Here is a 23,281-nt window from a genome sequence, read left to right on the forward strand (position 1 = left end):
TAAACCATACTGAGCGTGCAGGATCGGAGCGAAACGTCATACCCATGATGAATCTAGTATGGTGGTCTCACATGCCAAATCGCATGTTCAGCCATATTGAAAAAAGTTTTGACAGATGGCTTAAAGGTTTACGAAAAAGGGGGTGCAGGGATGCCAGGTGTTTGAGATAAAAAAAATAGAGTAATTTGGTAAAAAAGTCTATGTATGTCTGTGCACAAGCTTGTCGTAGACCAAAGATCAAAAGATTGAAAAACCAAATTGTTTCAGTTTATTTTATTTTATTTAAATTACACTTCCGGAAAAAAGAAATGATTTGAGTATTCAATGAATTCATTTTATTCAAAACACTTTTTTGTATCTTAAATTACAATACACTCCGCACTTTTCGGACGCTCCGAAATAGCTGTGATTAATAGTGATAATAGGAAGGATCTTTTAAGGGTGGACCAAATAACCAAAATCCTAAACCGAATGTTACTTGTTCGATCCTTGGCATCAAGGTCGGACTCAGGGTGTTCGCCATCGAAGCGGCAATCGATTCGATGACTTTCTGCTGCTTCTAGACAGCTCTTGGAAGAAAAAAGTGTTGAATAAGCATCGTTTATAGGTCCGTCTTCCAGCTTTGCTTACCAGCCCGGAGCTCAGCCGGAAGTTTTTTTTTTCGATTCTATGAATTATATTTGCAAAAATCAAGGCGAAATCTTTGTCTTAGCAATATCTTGATGATTGGCAAAACTTCGTGTTTTACAAAACATCAGAGCACCTGGCATCCCAGCCAGCCAAACAGTCAGCTGTCAAATTTCGGCTGCGTTTCGCCCCCTTCTCCGCATCCAACCCGAACCCTCGTCTACTTTTTGCCAAAGTGAGACCACCATATCTAGATTCATCATGAGCCAGTCAAACAGCCAGCTGTCAAATTTCGGCTGCGTTTCGCCCCCTCCTCCGCATCCAACTCTCGTCTACTTTTTGCCAAAGTGAGACCACCATATCTAGATTCATCATGGTCATACCTAATCGTTTCCGGTGCGCGAGATGAAACGTCGGCACGCAAAAAATCGTCACGAGATAAAAGTTGTGTCGTCCGGGGGAAAAGTCGCGAAAAGAGGCTCGGAAGCGTGCCTAAAAGCTCCGGAAAATAAAGTTAAAGCTTGGCAAACAGCCTGCCCGCACCACGTGCAGCTTTGCGCCAGACCGTCCGACAGCAAATGCGGCTGTGTCTGCAGAAAAGGATTCGAGGCGAGGAAAAAGATCCAAGAAAAGGTCGCTAAGGCGGCATTTTTCCTTTTATTTTAACACCCTCCTCTCGCTGGTTTCGTCGGAGATCTTCCCCAGGGTCGGCAAACAACAACTCGGCTCATCCAATCGGTCCCAGGCTGCTTTCGAATGCCGCACCAGTGGCGAACATCCAGTGGTACAGCCGTCGAATCCGTCTGCATCTGATCGCCGCACATGTGGCAAAAAACCCGGCGAACCGATGCGAATCGGACCGAATTCCACCGTGCATCAGTAGCGAACATTCGGTGGAATAGCCGACCGCATTCGATCGCCGCACCAGAGGCGAACATCCGGTGGATTATTTCGTTGTTCGTTGCTTATGTTTTTTGTAGTCACGGGCTCGCAAGGCCCGCAGCTAACCCCACTATTTCGCAGGAGGACCGTCGTGATGTTGCTGCTTTGGGTCCCGAACACCACCAGGACGTTGTTACACTCCGAACGCCGCCCCTGACATGGAGAACAGACGCGTACGAAGCCCCCTGACTCAGTGTGCATGCGATAAAAGCATCCACCGGGGTTGGGTACCCGATCTCCGCTAAGGTTGCTCGCACCCCAGCTAGCAACACGGGGAGGTAGAGAATCGGAGTTGCAGACAAGAGGTGATATGACCACTACCCGAAGGTTGGGTGACTGGGGTCTCGAGTTGCACATTATCTACCGTTCACTAGCCGAACATCCGGTGGAACAGTCGCCGAATCGGACCGAATTTCATCATCGCACCCTTGGCGAAAAAATGCCGGGAACAGTCGCCGAATCCGAGGCTTCCGATCGCCGAACGAGGGGCAATAATCCCGGCGAACCGGTGTTGAATTCATCTGCTTTCGATCGCCGCACAAGTGACGAAATATCCGGTGGAACCGCCGCCGAATCATATTGCGTCAGATCTCCGCACCGGTGGCGAAACATCCCGGGGGGACAGCCGCCGAACGAGGGGCAAAATCCCGGCGAACCGGTGTGGAATTCGTCTGCATCTAATCGCCGCACCAGTGGCGAAAATCCCGGTAGGACAGCCACCGAATCCGAGGCATCTGATCGCCGCATCAGTGGCGAAAAATTTCAGTGGTTCGAGGGGCCACACCGGTGAAGAAAATCCCGGTGGTAAAGAGGCAAAGTTCCGGGTTTGTCGTCCGCGTTCATCAGGCGCCCAGAAGAGTTCGGCTGATCATCCGACAAGGCGAACGAACCATCGAGGAATGAAGAGGCAAATCGTAACATTGTGAAAGTACGCACAATCTTGGGGAAGATGGGAGGGATGAGTCCGTAAAGATGTTGCCCAATACACACAAAATTTATTGCAATTTGATTTTTTTTTTCATTTGTGGCACCGATCACGATCCGCCCTCATAATATACGCGCTAATGCGCTCTAAGGCGTACTCATAGACGAATCCGCTTTAAAAAAAACACTTTTCTGATGACAACTCGAAGCCTAACTAAAATCTTCTCTAGCGAATCGAGAACCGACTTCTTCTCGCAATGATAAGTTCCTGAATAAACGTCTCCCTTTTTCCGGGATTTTCATCCCTTTTCCTTTCGTGGCTTGTTGTTGTATTTTTTTTTTTCTTTTTTTTTTTGTTTTTTTTTTTGTATTTGTATTTCTTTTTTTTATATAAATTTAGGAAAGGAGAGTGATAAGAAATAGAAAGATAGGAAAAAGGATAGGACAGAATATAGATTTCAAATTTCAGCAAATAGGTTGCTCTTTAGGAGAAAACTTATGACTTTTTCCTCTTCGTCTGAGTCATTCGAAAGAATTTCCCGAAGGGTTTTGGAGAGATCACTGTCTGTTCGTGCTTGTTTGTAGATTTGGCACTGCACTAATATGTGCTTAACGGTAATCTGTACATTACAGGAATGACATACTGGAGGGTCCTCTTTCTCCATCAGATGACCATGGGTCAACCTTGTATGCCCGATCCGCAACCGTGTCAGAGCACGACGTTCGAGGAAAGCCTTGCGGTCGGTCCAAGTTGAGGTGCAGTTATTTACCTCTCTTAATTTGTTATCCCGACACTTGTTCCATTCATTGCTCCAGGTTATAGAAAGGAATTCGTTGAGCCAGTGAGAGACATCTGGAGAAGGGATTGTTGGGTAGTTCATGTTCACTACCTTCGGAAGCAAGACGGTCAGCAGCTTCGTTGCCCTGGATGCCGACATGGCCGGGTATCCAGCATAGGGTAATGTTTTTCTGGACAGCAAGATCGGATAGGTCACTTATCCATGGGTGTTATATATTTCCGGCCAGGACAGCTTTCAATGCACTGGCCGAATCGGAAAAAAATAACAGATCTTGGATGGGGGCAAAGGTCTTGTGCAACTCTCAAGATGGCAAAAGCCTCTGAGCTAAATACAGAGCACTTGGGTGGTAAGGCAAGTGCTAGCGTTGTTACTGAACACACCACAACTCACACGACCATCAGTGAATTTTGAACCGTCGGTGTAAAATTTAGGAAGATGTTTATATTTTCTCTCTACAAGATGATGAAAAAATGACCGGACAATTGCAGGGCTGCCTCCGGCGCGTATTTTGGAAAGACGGCTTAAGTCAACCTAAAGTTCCCGGCTCGCCTGACCAGAGGGACATCAGGGTCCCGATCCCGACCATAGGATAACCAACGGTTAGCTTTGGCTGATAGGTTTTTGCAGAGGATATATTCGAAGGGAAGCTGTCCACTTTCGGCCATGCATGAGGGACAGAATAGGACTACTTCTGAAAGCACCGCTTAGGATACGGACGGCTTGGTTGTATACTGGTTCGAGACTTTTTGTAATATGATCACCTCCAACACTAAAAATGCCGAAACCGTGAAGCATTGTTGGCAAAAGCCATCCGTAGAGAAATCGAAACAACGACGCGCGGGATCCAGCGCCACTGACACTACACACCTTTCTGAGAATGTTAAGTTTAGGAAAGGAAGCTTGACGGACTCTGTTACAATGACGTGTAAATCTAAGACGATCGTCCACCCAGACGCCCAAGATGTGGGCACCGTGGACAAGAGACAAAATCAAAGCCCATAGTAGGGGCCCAGTTAGCTATTTTATCAACAGCGGTTTGTAGGCGTTTAGCAGATAAAAAGAGGAGATAGAAAAGAGGGTGATGTCGTCGGCATAAATAAGAATTTTGATGTTTTCTGCGATAATTTCAAAGAGCGATTGCATTCCAATGAGGAACAGTGTTGGGGCAATGACTGACCCTTGTGGTACGCCGTTTTCGATGACTCTGGACGAGGATAATTTGCCATCAATGAAGACTCTGGCTTTTCGTTCAGATAAAAAGTTTTGTATGAAGAGTCCCATTTTACCGAGGATTCCCCATTCTTTAATAGTGGATAGGATTTTGTGTCTAATGACCCTATCAAAGGCCTTGAAAATATCTGAGGATAGGCACTCAACGTGGTGATGTCTTTCTCGGGCATCGTCTAGAGTTTTTTAAAACATGGTAAGGTGGTCATCAGTTGAGCATCCAGGACGATACTGATCATACTGTCGGGTGTCCAAAAGGTTTCTAGATTCAATAACGGAGACAAGACGTCACTTTACCATTCGCTCGAGAATTTTGCCTGAACAGTTCAAAAGGGTTATGGGGCGGAAACTGTTAATGAGATGTAGGTCTTGTTGCGGTTTGGGGATGGGAATGATTAATCCTTTTTTCCATTGAACTGGAATTTCTCCGAATCCCATATTTTGTTCAGTATTCGTAGGAGATATGCTTTACCAACGGGAGGAAGATTTTTTAATAGGGGATAGCCAATTTCATCCTGTCCAGCCGATCGCCCCTTCACGTTTTGGAGAGCTATATCAAGTTCATGTGAGGTAAAATCGGAATTGTATTCAAGGATTAAGTCGGTTTTAAAATCAATGGAGGAGTTGCTGTTGTTAGAAGGATCAGGGGATGAGATGGATGAGAAGTGTTGGCAAAAGGATTCGGCTAAAAGAGAGGGATCGTTTGAGTACTGTTGGTGATCAGAAGCTGGAAACGACTTGTGCAATTGGTGCCACTCAGGCGTTTAATCTTTTCCCGAAATTTGGCGGAAGGTGTGTCGGGATTGATTTCCTCGACAAATTCCCTCCAGCTGTTACTTTTAGCGGTTTTAATAGCTGCCCGGGCAGCTGAGCGTGCGGTCTTGTAATCATTAAGAGCTGTTTCTTTGTTGGAATGGTCAGCTGAGAGGCGTCTCAGCGCACGGAGTTTTTTCCGGCGTTCCGGCGTAGTTTTATGGCGTCTCGGACTTCGGGGCCCACCATGGGACAGATCGTTTGCCAGATACGCCAGTAGTTCGTGGTATGTGTAAAGCAGCTGTATCAAAAAGAAGTTGGGAAAAGGATTCAGGGGTGTGTTGGGGATCTCTATCAAGGACTCGTTCGAATTTGATACCTGACCCGATCGGCGTCTTCATACTTCCAACGCGGTCTTGTAGCTACTTTTGGAGCAGAGTGTTCGAGTGATTATTGGATAGTGATCGCTCGCTCCCATGGGTGTCATCAAGGACCCTCCAACTGTGTTTTGAGGCGATGTGCCAGGATACAAAGCTCAGATCTAAGGCAGAGGTGTTTCCGGTGTAGGGGTCAATTCTAGCAGGCAGGAGGTTATTTAGTATTGTCATGTTATCGGAATAACAGAAATTTTCTGTAAAAGAACCTTTTCTGTTGGTTCTATGACAGCCCCAACTGGTGGAATGTGCATTAAAGTCACCTAAAATGAGCACTGGTTGAGGTAGCTGTATTTCTTCTACTTCTTTGGAGTAGTCAATGAAGGATTTTTCGGGTGAAATATAGATCGACAGTACTGTTATTTCAAAGGGCGATTTAAGACGGATGCAAACTGCATTTAAAGAGGAATCAATGGGAATATTGGAGAAGGGGTAGCCAGTTTTAACAGCGATACCAGATCCTTGACCAAGGTTGGTATTCAAAAATAGTTCATATCCTTTGATAAACGTTTCAGAGATCTGATTTGGATGAGCAAGGGTTTCTTGAAAGGCAAGGATAATAGGTGAGAATTCATTGATCAGTAATGGAATTTCAAGAGCTCGTGCTCTTAGACTTCGTAGGTTCCACTGTAGAGCGAAAGGGATTTTTCGTATTGGGGTGGGTATTCTGGGGGAAGATGAATCTGGTACATTGAGGGAGCTTGTTGTTTGGGAATTGATGTTCAAAGATAGGGCTTCGTAAGAGGGAACGTTATTCTGGAGGGAAATATCTGGATAAACGTCTTCTCCTGACGACTCGAAGCTTTATCTTTCCTCTGAAGACTCAAGATTTGACCCATTGTCGTAATGACTAGTTGTTAACGTACACATACCCCGCCTCTACACGACTCGATGGCTGACGACTCGTGTGCCTGACCTCTCCTTAATAGTAACGACTCGAGGTTAACACATATACCCCTCCTCTTGCTGACTCAACGCCTGATCTCTTCTCTTGCGACTCGAGAACTGACCTCTTCTTATAATGACTCGAGATTATACGCACAAACCTTTCCTATAGACGGCTCGAGGCCTGATCTCTCTTCTATCACCAAGATGAGCGAGTTATCCCGGTGCACTCTATGCTAGGTTGTCATATAGTTCGCAACTGGAAAATAAACCGAATTTTGAACAACCCCCTGCTCACACGCTTTGTCAAAATTTTTGTTTGCTACCAAATTTGTGACCGTCCTTAAACACAGACATACACAGACTTTTTTTCCAAATTGCCCCAATTTTTTTATCCTCAACACCTGGCATCCTTGCATCTATGTGAAAAGTACTATAGTAGTACCTCGGCTTTGTTTTCTGAAGCTCGTGAGATCCTTTCTCGTGAAATAGTTGACTTTATTGTCCACCGTTGTGTCAAACTTCATCAAGGACCACCTTGGCGAGGCATAGAAGCTACAGAAGAAGATCCCGATAACCCTGGTTAAAAAAGCGTTCCTCGTGGTACGACGCAGTTTCTTGAATCAAGAACTTACGTACTACTCAATTTGGCCAATTTAGCACTATTGGCCGCTTTTGCCGTTTGCCGTTTGAAGCCTTGCGGTATGGGACTGATAGAAGTCCAACCTGAGTTCCAGTCTCGGGAGGGTTCGTTCCTCAGCCGAATTCTAATCTTATTCGAGCAGATCTACACTGTTAGTTCCTCCTTCGTCGTGACCTCAGTTAGGTTTTAACCAGGATAGCCTTTTGGTTTCAACTTATGAAATCTACATTTGTAGCTGCCAAAAATTTCGTATTGAGGTTCGCTCACTAAAAAAACTAGAACTCGAAATCGTAAACTAAGAAATTTCAGAGCTTCATTCGGAATCGAACTCCACTAAAAGCGATTCTCGTTTCTCGTCTCAGAAAGTTTTCCGTTCACGTCACGTGCTAGATTTCACTCACACGTTAAAAGTGTCAGCGCCGCCGACGAACGATAATAATAGCTAGACAGACCAACTAATCAACCGGCATCGCGTGCCGTAATTTACCTTTATACGTTACTTTCTGCGGATACGATATGCTAACAACTCACGCACGCAGCCGCCTTGTCTTGTCGATGTCTGTCTCAGCTTGGGCGGGACTGTCATCAGTATTTTGGGTTTTTTTTTATATTTTCTTCTGTTAGAACTTTTAGACTTGATAGAATTGCATGGTTCTGAAAAAGGTGTGACAAGTTGGGAAGGAAAAAAAAGTTCTCTTTCGGTGTTTACCTGCGGTCGCAAATGTGTAGTATACTCGCCAGATATGCTAATTTCGTGTAATGAAGTTTTCGCACGCGATATTTTTTTTCATCGTTCAAGCTTGGGTAGACACATCCATACACCACATCGGTGAGCTTATATGCAATTTACTGTCTACTGGGGAAATGATTTTCTTTCGATTGTTATGCCTGGTTCTGCCGCGAGTTATGAAAGGCACCTAAGCTCTCGAGAAAAAATCATCGAGACAGCTCCAAGAAGGTGATCCCGTCACGAAAAAAGGTGATTAAGGCTTGTGACTCTTTGCAATTCCCCGGTTGGTTACAATCCAGTAATGAAAACAATCGATGATTCAGCTAATAGTATCTGTCTCGAAAGAATCGATTAGGTGAGTGGACTGTTGGATCATTTTTTCCACAAATTTTTTCTATGATTCAATACATCAAACTTCGCAGAAAATTGCCTATTCGGAAATAAAATATGAAAGTTATTCTTGAAATACACATCACTAAAATGACTAGACTATTACATGTAAATGTGGGTTAAAATTTAATGACATTTTAAGTGATATCGGATAACAGTGTAACGTTTTTTTCAAGATTGCTTCCTGAGAATCTACCAATAGCAGGGTGCAAACTCGTTAACATAAATTTGTTTTGCCTATTTACTTTCATTTTACCTTGTGTTGTGATCATACCCAGCAAACATGAAATCGTATCAGAAATGATAACTTGAGTCGTTTACAATGGTGTTTCGAATCGCTATTTCGTATAATTTGTCATCTGAAGTCAGTTTAAATCGGATGTGATAGAAAGTCCGCAATGTTTGTAAATTTTGAATTGATTTTGCTCCCACGCGGGCTTCAAGTGAGAAAATCATCGTCATGTTCTCTCTGCAAACCAAGAGAGTATCCAGATGCAGCGTTGCCAGATGATTGCAAACCGCTCAAATCCGGTGGTGACGAAAATCGAAAAATGTACTGATTTTGGCAAATTGAAACTTGATGACCCTTTTTTGGTCGTCAGGTAAAATTTTCGTTTATCCGCAGAATCCCTATAATTTTTTTTTTTGATAATCTATAGAAAATCCCTAGGAAATGCTGAAAATCCGTAGGTTTCGAGCATCAAACCGTAGATCCGTAGAAGTGCTTAAAATCCGTAGATCTGGCAGCGCTGTCCAGATAGCTAAAAATCGGATAGGAATTGAGGAATTCTGACCAATGAGAGAACTGGATCGAATGAAGTGACGAATAACGCCCAATTGGTATATTTTTCTTCGCTTAAGAAAGAAATGAAATTCATGTATGTATATCGCCTCCATTTTGGAAGGTATATGCTGTTTTATTTAACTTTCATTCGATATTTCAATAATGTATATGGAACGTATTTCAAAACAGAATAAGATTATAGCTACAAAAATGTTTGCTGGGTAGGCAACGTCGATCTGAAATTTTAGATGGACAATACCAAACGATTTCCATTTTGATGGCCAGTGATTTTCAGAGCACTTCTCTGACCACCCACAATTGAAACTGATCGGATGAACGTAAAAAGCATGATTTACAATCTCCACTATGATCAACTGCATCAAATCGGTAGCTTTTGTAAACAAACAACAAGCCAGTGTGGTCCACATGTTTGGATTACAACATGTAATATGATAACCTTACACATTCGTCGTATATGCCGTTGACCCTACCATGCACTTTAGAAATGGGTAACCATATACGCATGCCACGTGAAAAAACACTAACATGTGAGGCTTGTGGCCTACTTGATCGGAATGCATTTTCAGCAACAGTATCAAAAATGTGTTAGTTTGAAAAAAATCAGAAAATGTTTGTTTTCTGAATGAAGACTTTTATCGAATTATCCGATAAATAATTGCTCGTTTGGCCTTCTTGCTGCGTCTGGATTCATTCAGAAATTTGCTGGTAAGATTTTAGCTGGAAAAATAAACGGAACGTTTGTCATCGTCGTTCCCCGATGTTAGTTTACATTTTAGATCCCAGGCTTGGAGACCGACCGTTCGCCCGACTGACCTATAAATGATCTGAAAGTTTCTGCCGGTCGGGAAGGCAAACTGAACGAAATGGGAGATGAAATGAAAAACGTTGTTTTTTGAGAAAATATACAATTGGGCTAAACAACTGAGTCCCGGATAACGATTAAACTGCTAAAAGTGAGTATAGTACATATTCGTCTATTTCTTTGCTTTTTTTTGCCTCATTTGATTCCAATTTTGTATATTTTTTGTTACATTTTAATCACATTTCTGTCGCAACTTAATTTCGTTTTTTAAATAATTTTTGATGCAATCATAGCTTGTTTTATTTTTGTGTTATCTCATTTTTTTTTATTTTAGTAACTTTTTTATCTTATTGTTGTCTTATTTTCTTAATTAAAAATTATTTATGACTCATTTTTTTATTCTGTCTTTGTTTTAGGTGTTATTTTGTATCATTTTTATCTAAGTTTTGTTCCATTTTTTTAATTTTTATGCTACTTCTGCCTCAGTTTTGATTTGTCTTCAGTTGTTTGTTTCCATATTTTGTCATTAATAACATTTTTGTAAATTTTGGTCATTTTTTGTTGTTATTTTTGTCATTATGTATGATTTTCATTTTACTTCAATTAATCAATTTTGAATATTTCTTTAAAATATATTCAAAAATTTCACAACCCACTGTGCGTGTAACTGATTTAATTGGTGAAAAAATTAATTATGAAACGTAACCCAACATGGAAAACCTCAAACAGCAGCAATCGAAACGAAATTAGAAGCAAGTTCCATAATGGAATAATCGTAAAGAAAAGAACAAACGCATTGTCTTTGTATTTTAAAGGCTTCCGGATATGCATTTTAATCACGAAGCCAGCGCCATCCAAAGCTCATAAAACCGTGTCGTATCGATTCTTATGATGGATGTCTTGTTTGATACCATATAAAACAAAATGTATGGAATTTATTCTTTTTAACCCTTTTAATATGTTTTGATTGATAATAAGCTAACGGTTTAGATTTGTTTATTTATTCATTAACAAAAATTATTTAAAAAAAAAAGTGTAATGCATTGTGCAATAAAAATATTAATTAGATTATTCATAGTCAGAACAATAAAACAGACGAACATTCTCATTTGTAAATTGTGAGGCAGAGCTAACTAATCCGCCTACCGCGTTAGTGAAACAATCACATTATCATACAACTCCTCAATGGTCACTTTGATTCGGTCGATAAAGCAAATCCCCTCCGCGAACATTGAACCGCACGGAAAGATCAACCCACCTTTTTCCTACTTCCTCTTTAGATAAAAAAAAAACAAAAACAACAACAACCTGACTCGTAAACAAATCTCTTGTTTCTTGTTTTAAGACTTTCTCACACTAAATAGGAAAAACATGTCTCGCTCGGCGCCCCACGCTTTAATTTTTTTTAAATTTTCAATGGGGACGCTCACTCAAATGTCTCTCTTAATATTTACTGGGGGACAGTTGACTTCTGGGTTTGGCTTGACAAGACAAGACTCGGTCCGGTAACGCGAGGAAATCTTCTGTCGCTGTCTGAGAAAAAGAAGTGGTTGGTAGAAAATTAAACTTTCAACCCCTTCTAAGGCGATTTCAAAAGATTTACGAAAATTTTATCAGTGAGCGCCTACTCTTTCACTTTTCGCGCTGCTTAGAATTAAGTGCGATGGTTATTTTTAAGCCACAGCAGCCAAACTTCATCAACGAAAAAAAAACTACAAAAACTAGGTTATGTTTATCTGTCAAATTAAATTCAAATTTTGCTCCCCCGATCCGATGACTCCGTCGGTGGGAAAGAAAACTCTATATTACAACACCTCCAAGTCTTACTCCCGGAGTAAGTTATAATTTAAAATGAAAAGTCATCGCCTACTTCAGCTGAAATGACGGGTGACAATTCCAGTAAAGTCCCCGAGATGAAAGATGGTTGTTTCGCATTATGATGAGAGATACGGGTTTAAATCGAGATTAATGGACTCTTAATCATCGGCAATAAATCGCACAGCTTTCCGGCTTGCCTGCTCCCGTTCCAACATTATGCTTCGGTTCGTAAAAGATGGTGCGGGGCTAACAATGACCAGAAAAGTGTAGTGTTTTCGGACAAGTTTACGTTCCATTCATTGATAGTGATCAGTTTGACCCTTCTCAAATGGTTGCTAATTGTGGAGATGTTTGTCTGATGTTTCTGGCGAGAGGTTGAGTGGAACCTTTTTTTAAGAGATCAACATTAAATATAACATGTAGAAATAAACAATCGATTTATGTGTGCACCTATTGTGAAATCAACGAACCATTCTAATGGAAAACCATGTTAAAGATGAATTTCCCCAAATAATACCATATTCCGGTACCTATATTAACTATTTTTAAATCCTTTAGCTTCAAAATAAGAATCAAATTTGGCTTGGGAATGCATTTCGGTACGAAACATGTTTCTATTATGGTTTGAGTCCCCTTTTCAAAGACGGTCGTTTAGCCATGATTGGTTTGTAATCAGCCGATCGAGGATCGAATCCCGCCGCCTCCAACTAGGTCAAGCAAATTTTGTAGTCCACGGCATTTACATAAATGAAATACACGAAGAAACAAAAATAGAATTGTTAACTTTACGCAGTTTAAAAGAAATGGAAAATATCTCTACGGACTACAAAAAAGATTGTAAACTCTACGGAGTATAAACGGAATTGTTGGTTATATAGTGTCTGTAACTGGACGTCTGGACCATTATAGAATCTAGTCGATAAGGCAGTTCCGAGTCGTGCTAAAAATAGAATTGGCGAATAGAATCGGAAGAAAAAGAAGAAGAAGAAGAGTTCTCTCTCTTCTTGCAATGGAGTGAGATAAGGAATAGAGGGAGGAAGGGCTCGCTCATAGGCCAAGGTGGCTCTCATACATTTTTTTGCAAATGGGGACCCAAACTTCGGTTACGAACAAAGTTTCTCTGATAGTTTGAGATCGCTTACTCCTTTTAAAGGAAGACAGAAAGGCGGCTAAGGGCTTTAATTCTTGTTGAAAATGCAGGTTTCCGTGGTGGAATACAGTTATCGTTTATTTGCTATCTCAGCAAGGTCTTTACATAGCTGTACTCTTCACTAGCGATTGTCAATTCCACCAGCGATCGTCAATACACGAATTCGTATCGTGGGTTTCAACACCTCCCCTCAATTCGCAGATTGAGAATGTTGAAGAGCATCGTCGACGTCGAGCATCGGAAATCAGTATACACATGCTAATCGCATAGTTGAATATCGCCAGTTGAACTCTTTTAGCGAGCTTCTCCTTCCAATCTTGATCCCCGGCAGAAGTCGTTGTCCAGCTTTACTCTGGCGTCGGCAATGAGGTGAGGCAGCATTTCTCCTCTGCGCTGACCAATCTCGGCTTCGAACCCCGGAAGACTTCCTCCCGGTCGCCAGCGAAGAACTCACGCTACTATCTGCAGCGTAGCTCGACACGACATCTAAAGTAGGGTTACCATATCCTTCAACGGCAAAAAGAGTACGTTGAAATCATATATCATTATATTTAGGAGAAACGGGAAAAACCAGGCAATTTAAGGTCATTCAAATAGTGACACTTAGTTGCTAGTTATGTGATCTATCTGCAATTATGACTTTTCAAAAAATACTTTTTCAAATTGAAAGTTATTTTTAGTTTTTGTTCATTTTCTTGCAGATTTTTAGTAAAAAGTCAAAGGGTCGTTGGATTATTGAAGAGATAGAGATCAGTACATCGTAAACATGAGAAAATGTTGCATTTCAAAAAGAATTCAAATTGCTGTGGTGCTCTTTGCCAACTGTAGAAAAACCTGGAGTACTGTACCATAAATGCATAAAGTGTTGCATTTCTTTCGGTTTCTTGTAAACATAGGAACACAAACTTAAGAACTGGGAGAAATAAGTTCGTTTCTCTGATGAAATGTCTTTCAACAAAAAAAGAGTACAAACTGCAAGATTTCACAAAAAGAAAAGTACGCTCATTTCTCGATCGAAAAAGAGTACATGTACTCTTAAAAGAGTACGTATGGTAACCCTAATCTAAAGTAACCCTCTCGGAACCCTCCTTGCCGTCTTCGAACTCCAGTGGCACCGCTGGATGTTCTCTGCGCTGGCTAGTCACTCTGCGCAGGTTGGCTTACCCAAGTAACCATTAGGCCGTTAAAAATGGCCCTTAGTCAGCCTTATAGTCGAATATAGAACTACTTTACAAAGCCTGGAAGCCCTATATTTGACTTAAGGGCTGCCCAAGGGCCACTTTTGGTGGTATTTCGGCCGATATACGGCTTGCATTCGGAAATGTCAAAATATTTTCCAGTGGGTACAACCCACTGGTTAAAAAAAAAATAAAACAAATGTTTATGTTTTGTCTTTTTCCCCAAGGTTTCCTCCTGTCTTCCTCATCCCTCTTTTCCCAGATGTTGATTTTTTGTCGCTTGGAATACTGCTGCGGAAGCAGGAATCGAACTCTTAACCTACCAGTCCCTAACATCCATCACCGCCTTTGTTACTTGCACCATTTCATCCATGCATTCACTGTAGTAAATTTGTCATACTTAAATATGCTCTACTTGAGTTCTAAATGGATCTTGTTTTAGTTGATTTTGATAAAAAGAAAAATTATTAGGGTTTTGTCAGCGCTAAAGGAAAGAAAACATTGAGCATGACTTGATGATTGATTTATTGAAATTTTTTACCGTAACAATTCATTTTTTCTTCCCGGTTTTCCAAAAACGTATTTTTAAAACACACTTTATTCACTTCATTGCTTTTAGAAAAACTTTCACCAGCAGCACCAAATTCGCTTGTCTTCGTTCCTCCAAAGTCAACCGGCGGCATCCATTGGTCTCGGAGAAAGGGTCAGCATCTGGGTTGTCTGCGTTGGTAGACACGAAGGTACACATTCTATTACGTACAGCAAGTTTTCTTGATTCAGAATAATTTGTGATCCAGTGGATGCGGCAATTGGAAGCTAACAGCGCAACTGGATATTGGTGGTCCATGTTGTTGGGTGTCATACTCTATAGCGCTTGCTTGATGATCCTGTGTGAAGAACAGATTTAAAATGATTATTTAACATTTCTTATCCTGTATAAAAACATAAATACTTACTTTTTTCCTCGTAATAAATCAGCCATCCAAAGTTGAACAGAAAGAAAATCTCACTGTTCATTTGCCTTCCAGTTTGTTTTCCTTTAATGACATGTTCGAAGCATTGACGTCTACCCCACGAAGCTGTCATGCACAGAGCTTGGAAGCTCTGAAACAGCATTATTCACCGATATACGGCTTATTTAACGGCTATTGTCTTACAGGGCCTGTTGGCATTTAAAAACATATTATACGGCCAATAAGCACTCAAATGCTGTTATCCGTCCATTATGCGGCCTAGAACAGGGCTTAATGGTTTACTGGGTATGTGCCTGACGAACTCCTCTGTCCTAGGCGTTAGTGCATTTGCTAACCGCAAGTCTTTAGAGTACCCTCTTGTGCTAACCCTTTCTTCCAATCCAGACGTACCTGGGCCCATAAACTGTTCCAATGAAGTAATTAACGCAGGTTTAAATGGTGGACTGGAGTTAATCGTTTGCTTTCTATCTCAGTAAGGTTCTTACACAGCTACACTCTACACTCTACACTAGCGATTGTTGATTCCACCAGTGATCGTTCATACGCGAATTACCCATCGTGAGTTTCAATAGACTATTCAAGCAAGAAAATCCAAATCTGGTAAGACATGAGAGCTCTCATACAACGATAATTGATTATAATCAATTAAATAGAATCAGGTTTGGCTTAAGTTAGTTCAATTGTATCGAAAAAATTAACAGAACTCAAACAATGTTTAAGAGATTTCGATAAAAATGTGACCCACATATTAGTCATGATTTTGAATGTTAATTTTAAATAGCTCAGAAAGTTTAAAAGTTTCAGTGTATTCCAATAATTCCATTTTTGTTAATAAGGCTTCATCGCAAATCAAAATTATGAAGGGCGAACACGAAATTATTGCGACACCGAAAATGTCATGCCAATTTTCTTATAATGTTTAGAATCAAACCAAAATTTCAGGGGAAGTTTTATATATATACTTCCTTCAAAAATCAAAAGAAATGTTAATCGATGGAGCCTTGAGTGTAAAATTGAACGCATTTTTGCTTGATGCCCTCCATCAAAGTTTTTACAGTGTTATCCGGTACCAGTTACTCAGTTTTTTTTTCATTTTCTTAACATGTACTTCTCGTCTTTGAATGTCTTCTTGCTCTTCCGAAGTTCCCGCATCATTATTGCCCGGTACTGCTACCCAGCAAACATTTAAGAGGGTATATCGCAGGAACAACAGAATTATTCAAACAAATATACCAAATGGAATGATTGTATTAAACTTACCAAAATAGCATATAGCTACAAAAGTGGAGGCGATATATCTACAATGACAAGATTTTAACGATTCGATTTCCCCACAAAAAGCAAAATATACGACTTTGAGTAATTTTATTAAAACGAAAAAAAAAATTTTCCCCGACCGAGAATTGAACTCCAGTCCTCCGAGATGGCTGTCCGGTATCTTACCACGATGCCAACTAATCAGTTGATATGATTCGCGCTACAGCTCTATATGTAAGATTTTCTGTTCACGAAACAGTCAAAGGAAGAAAGAAGGAAGGATCGCCCATTTATCGTAAATCAGTTTACTCAAATCGTAAATGTCGAATTAGCATATTCTCAACTATTCGGAGACATATTTACGAATTGACTAAACTGCTATCCGATTCAACTTTTTTTGGACAAAGCTTGTCGTAAATGAATGATAGAAAATCACTCAATACCAACTTGTTTACAATGGTTATTAAAAATGTCTTAATATTCGATTTGGATTATCATTTCTATTACGATTTCATGTTAGCTGGGTACCACGGGCGCTGCTCCGGACAGGACAGAATTGGCCTCATACCACTTCAGGACACTTTTAGAATAGTGGCATGATGAAAAATCTGGCCAAAATAGCGGAGTTTCGTCGTGCTGAAAGAAGAACGGCAAAAGGCGCTTCTCGAGGCCCTCAGGTTTGTAGATCTCGCCATTTATTGTGCCTTTTGTCACGAAAGGCTCACTCCTCAGTCCGCAAGAGCTGATTGGCCTGGCAAACGAGATATTTGGAGGCAAACTTCATAAATTTGTCGTCCACATCGAACTTGCTCTTGCCTGTGAAAAACTTCAACCCCGGAATTTTCTTGAAATCGGCTTTTATATACGTTTCGTCGTCCATCACACAGCAGCCATATCTCTCGTCGAGCTTCCGTGCCCGAGTTTAAGCCGTCGATTGTTGCCGCTCATCGTGGTTTGGGCAGTTCTGTACCTTGTATGGATGTAGTCCAGTTCTCTTCTTTGCATTCAGGACGTAGCTCTGCGACATGCCGATCTTTTTAGCCAAATCATGGCTTGAGACGTAGAAATTTGATCTAATTTAATCATCCGCTTCACCTTTCCCTTCGTCTTTTTGTTCTCCGGTCCCGATTTTTCTTCCAGCTCCTTTGGTCCAACGTCAACCACTCCTGGAACCGCTTCAACACTCTGGAGACGGTAGAATTTTCGTTTAATCGAAAAACACGACTTCGAGTTTGACAGCATGTAAACAATACACGTCAATGAGAAAGTGTGCAAATTTTGGTTGATTTTTACCCAATGGTAAAAAAGTTATGCCCTGTTGAATGTGTCGCAATAATTTCGTGTTCGCCCTTTAAACAAAAAAATACTTTCACATACTCAATTTTCGGAAGGAGTAGAAAAACACACCGGTCCAGCTAGATTTTTAAAAACATGTGAAAGTCCCGAAATACTACTCGACGGATGAATGAATTATATTCAGCAAATATTATGCACAGTGTACTAAATTAGACTGCGCACTCATAACGGCGACATTTGTGCGATCTGTCTTTATACACGCTAACCGCTTTTAAATCAAACTTAGTATAGGTGGCTTAATCTGTGAAACTCTTAAGTCCACAATACAGGAAACTTGAACTGCGATTTTTGTTTTGAGACGAACTTCGTTGTCTGTTATTGTTATTGTTGTTGGTCTTCCGAGTAAAATGGGAGATATTGAAACCTTCTCGAGACCAACTGTCTTCGAGTGTGCCTTTATAAAAGTTTTTTTAAAGCTGAAGAGTTTGCTGGAAAATGATTCTGTTGACTGATGACATTAGAAGTAGAATGTTATAAAAGTTAAATAGTTTACCTGTGCTTATAATTTGGCCCATTTTACTTTTGAACGTGATTCAAAAATTGAAAAACCAGGAGCCACTGTGCCAAGGCCTGCTACGATCAATGCGTATCCGTTTGTGGTGAACAATTTAACAACCAAAGATAACTTTCATCGACACAATCCCAAAGGTTGGATCTACCAATGAGATAACTGAATCTGGCAATTGTAATAGCTTTATTTACAACTTTTTTCCCCAACACTCCTTTCTTCTCATATAACACATTCAACCGGTGCGTTTCCTTTAGAACCGGTTCCAGACATCTCGACACCGGCTTTGGAGCTGTTGTGCGGCATTGTCGTCAGCTGATTACTTTTCATCTTCCAACTTCGAATAAACTTTACACAGACGGTGTCTCACTGACAGGACCGGATCTTTTGAGGAAGGTATATCGATGTTAACCGATGCTTTCACTGATTCACAATCTTCAGTGGCAGATATGTTCTTCTTTCAGTTGAACGTAAGGCAACTTGCATACATAATTAACAGGCAACTTAATTTCAATCACGTTCAACTTTTGACAACATTCTCGTCAATTCGATTGGTGGCACCGAAACAAACTCAGATTGATTTCCCATGGGGTCACTTTTCCGCGTATTCACTGGTTTTTTTTTCTATTCGTTGTGCAAAAAAAAAACAACCAATATTATGCTTGTCAGACAATATAGGGCTCTTTCTCACTGACTGGTCTCCGTTTTAGCGAGACAGCTGTCGGTCACGACGATGCACAAAACAAAAGAAACATCCATCACACGTCGTCGTAGTCGTTCCCGGCAATAGCAGGATCGAACCGGTAGGTATAAATAGATACTAAAACAACCGTGATGATGATGGTACTCCAAGAAGTGCACACCGAAATAGGAGGAACATCTATAGCACCGGTGCCTGCTCTTTGACACTGTGGATGACACGATAGCAAAAACGGCGAACGAAACAGCAATAACAGCAGCGCACAAAAAACACAATCTTCAAGGGGGCAATCAACCGTGTCGCGTGGTTTCTAGTTGCTCCAATTTTTGACCACCGCTATCACGAATCCCCAACTAGACCTCCAGCTGAGAGGCCACCACCACCACCAACAACACCAACGGAAGCTATTCCGGATACTAGCTTGCTTTTAAACCAATAGGTATCCCGTTATACAACACACAGAACACACGCAACTCCCTTGTAACTAACGAGGTATAGGTAGCCGGACTTAAGTTACATGATGCGGTGGGTGATCACGGAGGAAAAGCTGGCTACCAGTAGGTGTTGTGGTAAAAACAAACCACACACGCTACAGCAAAGAGTCGGTAACTAATCACTTTTATCGAACGACGGCGACGACGACGGTGAAAATCCCACGGTAGTTAATTGAGAATTCCAAAAACCCTAACGATTAAAGATCACGTTCTCCAAGCATACACGACGAACCGCCGAACGGTCTAACTCGAGAGCTTAGCAGAATTACTGACTATCAAACGCACGCGGCGAGTCTCTCCCGAGTACTAGAACGCTGCTGCGATCGAGTGGAATCTAAACAACCAAACTGCGGAAAGATCATCGCGCGCATCCATCGTGCAGCTATGCAACATGATCGCATGAGTTAGTAGAAGGTAGACGGAAGAAAGCAACCCATGAATGAGAGATCACTCGTTTTGTTGCTCTCGCAGAGCCTCAACTCTCTGCTCTCTAATTCAAGTTTGTGTTTTGTTTTGATACAAAACTATCTCTCGCTAGATAGAGTGTAAACTGTAGGTAGGTTGTTCAAAGCTGGAATCACCTTTGCGGTTCAACGCCTACTAAATACGTGTGGAAATGACAACAACCCGACGATCTAAAGCTTGTCAAGGTATGCTGATGCTGGTGATGACCGTGAAAAGTGGGCGTCGCGCGACATTGGTCACGCCGTCACGCGGATAAGTCAGTACCAGTTGTCGATCGATGAACGTTGCTACAGTGAGTTTTTTGTTTAGGTTTTATTTCCTTTCTGCTGAACTCAAAGCGGTCATGGTGAAACGAATTAGGCTTTCATAATGTGGCACACACACCTTTTTTATGGAGTTGTTTCACTCAAGGGACAAAGTCGACCTATTTTGGAAAGCTCGGTGTCAACCAAAACCAATAAAACGACCTTTCATTACATTTTAAAATCCGAAAAGTTATTGAACTTAAAGGAGCCGTTTAAAAGCCAAGTCACACTGTAAGAACATATAAAAAAAAACAGTTTTGATTGTAAAATCTGTTTTCAATCTTATAAAACCGATTGACAGATATTTCTCAGTGTATTTTTAACTGAATGTTTGACAGACACACAATACAAAACAAACTTGTGATTTCCAAGGTTCTTAGAAACACTAGGTTCTCCGACTTTCACAGTAAGTAGGCGAGGAGTGAGCGGGGCTCTCAATGAGTTTGTTTATTTTTTGCTCAGCTTATCTGTGGTTTGTTGGTAAACAAACTTCATGAGTTCCGCATAGTTGCATAGCCTACATAGCCAAAATGGCTGAATCGGGAATTCGTTATTCGGGAACACCTCCTGAATATATACCCACCTTGGTGATTTCATCATAAAAAACGGTTATTTTTAGAGTTAGTTTTGATAACGTTGTATGAACCAATATAACCAAATTGAGTTATTGGCTGCAAACGATTGATAAACATTATTCTATGTTAGCTATCAACTACGTTTCATTTGATAAAAGAATAAATTCTACAAAATGATATGAATTTAGGACGTATGACTTTCTCATTTTTGAGTGCAATATGGTTTCTGCGACGTTTTGCACTGCACTGGATTGGCGTGCAATACAAAGGTCGCAAAATAACTGTTCGGGGAGTTAATTTTTGTATTTTCCAAGAAAATGCTTTGGAGAATGTAATAAAATTCAAAAAGCTAATAGGAAACCCCTAGGAAGAGTGATTTAAGTCATCGTAATGAAAAAAACCTTAAAATTATTGCTAGATAAGTTCAATAAGCGGTACTTTTGTGGATGGACAATAAGCTAAGTTTAAGCCACATGAAATAAAGTTATGAGATAAAATTTACCAATATTCTAAATTGTAGATAATAGGTTACGAAACTTAAACAACGATTTTCTCGAAACACGTTAGGTGGCTCATACGACCTAATCAAAACAAACTCTAGATTTTTAACTCAGCCCTTCTATTTTATAACTTGTTTTTTTTTGCTTCTTTCATCCTCGTGAATGATTCATTTCGTGGCTTGTAGTATGCTACCTATAAAGTCTAAGATATCAAAATAAGAAGAATTTCTTGTGATTGTCCTCAACAATTATTTTCCAAAACACAACTCAAATCTATGGTCAATAGCTAAGCAAAAATAATAATAAACACAGTTCTGAGGGGAAAATTCCTACAAGCGCATGATACATGTTGTTATGAAAACATCGGATTAAACAACCAAAAGCAGTTAATAAAAATGATAGGATAGTCGACCTCTTATCAAAAAGTGTTAAATAATTGGTTTAGCATTCAGTCAATTGTTTTAATTCAAGATTTTCGAGGCTTTGGATAGAAATTCATACATTAACTTCAAACAATTTCGAGTAGCTTGGCACTTTTATGGAAATTCAAACCCCCTAGGTTCCTTTATTTTGAAAATTAACAAGAGTATATTTTTCGATGTGAGATTTGAGGAAAGCGGCTGTAGATTTGCAAAAATTTTATGCAAAATTTTGATCGAATATAATAAAATGCCAAACATATTCATGAAGTTTCAAAATTTGCAGATAAACTGATCAACATAGAACGTTCTATCTTTTGTAAAAAAAAATAATTAAAAGTAATAAGAAATTAAGACTGGCCATCAGGTGCCTCAAATCCACATTAAAAATACCGACTTCTTTTCAACAAAATTTAACATTTTGTCATACTAGACACGCCTTACTGTAGAGTCTTCTAAAAAAATTATTTACAGTTTTAAACTAGATTTGTCAAAAAAGATCTCCACCTGGGAATTTAGAAATATTGTTACACTTTTGCCATTAAAGTTTAAAACTCAGACTGCTCATTTTTGTGAAAGATCATGAAAAAACTTTTGTTTTTTTTTTGAGAAAATCATAATTTGCAACCGTTATAATGTACTCAACAACATTTTCAAGAAGTTTCCGAAAATTTTCTGCACTGCTGCCAGTTCCATATTTAAATTTTAATTGCCCTTGTGATGAGCGGCTTAAACTGATAATTGAATTTTATCATTTCCTTTTCTTCTTCTTACTTCCCAATACAAGGAAGTCATCATCAGTCAGTTGAAGAGGCATAATAAAACCATTTTTTTTTCATTTTATTTATTTATTTTTATTTTTTTTAAGGCTTTAAAAAAAATATTTTTTTAAATTTTTCTTATCTTTTTTTCATTTTATTTTTTTTCAATTGGTTTTCAATTCTTTTAATTTTTTTTTGTTTTTTAATTGTATTAATCGTTTTTAAATTTTTAATTTTTTTAATTTTTTTTAAATTTTACATATTTTAAAATTTTTAATTTATTTATTGTTTTAATTAATTTTTCAATTTTGGTAATTTTTTTTTCATTTTTGTAATTTTATAAATTATTATTTTCATCGGTTTTTTTAATTATAATTTTTTTTTTATTTTTATATTTTAATTTTTTTTTCTATTTTTGTTATTTTTTTTTATTTATGTTTTTTTTGTATTTTTTTTAATACACATATATTTTTTATTTATTTTATTTTTCTATTTATGTATTTTTTTTATTTTTCTATTTTTTATGTTTCTTTTTTTTTATTTTTTATTATATTTTTTTAATTTTTTTTTAACTGTTTTTTTTATTTAAATTTTTTTTTTAATTTTTTTTTTAATTTTTTTAAACTTTTTTTAAAAATTTTTTCAATTTTTTTAAATTTTTTTTTTTAATTTTTTTTAAATTTTTTTTTCGAATTTTTTATTTTTTATTTTTTTTTGTATTATTTTTTTCATTATTTTTTTTTTTTGTTTTTAAGTTTTTTTTTATTTTTTTATAATTTTTTTTTATTTTTTTTATTATTTTATTATTTTTTTTTTAAATTTTTTTTTTATTTTTTCAATTTTTTTATTTTTTTTCTTC

The 23,281-nt window shown here is 39.2% G+C and overlaps 1 protein-coding gene across 4 annotated transcripts in view; it reads right to left on the reverse strand.

The window, feature by feature from the left end:
- LOC129751686 (guanine nucleotide exchange factor DBS) overlaps nucleotides 1-23,281 on the reverse strand; it is a 361,927-nt gene that overhangs the window by 305,054 nt on the left and 33,592 nt on the right. Inside the window, exon 1 of one of the 4 annotated variants that reach the window (XM_055747348.1) lies at nucleotides 18,189-22,477. The exons of the other annotated variants lie outside the window; for them this stretch is intronic. Within the exon in view, the coding sequence (XP_055603323.1) occupies nucleotides 18,189-18,210 (22 nt within the window). The 5' untranslated portion in view covers nucleotides 18,211-22,477. Of the gene's footprint in view, nucleotides 1-18,188; nucleotides 22,478-23,281 lie in introns of those variants that run through there. 4 annotated transcript variants of the gene reach the window in all.

The sequence above is a fragment of the Uranotaenia lowii genome, chromosome 3, assembly GCF_029784155.1.
Source record: "Uranotaenia lowii strain MFRU-FL chromosome 3, ASM2978415v1, whole genome shotgun sequence".
Classification (NCBI taxonomy): Eukaryota; Metazoa; Arthropoda; class Insecta; order Diptera; family Culicidae; genus Uranotaenia; species Uranotaenia lowii.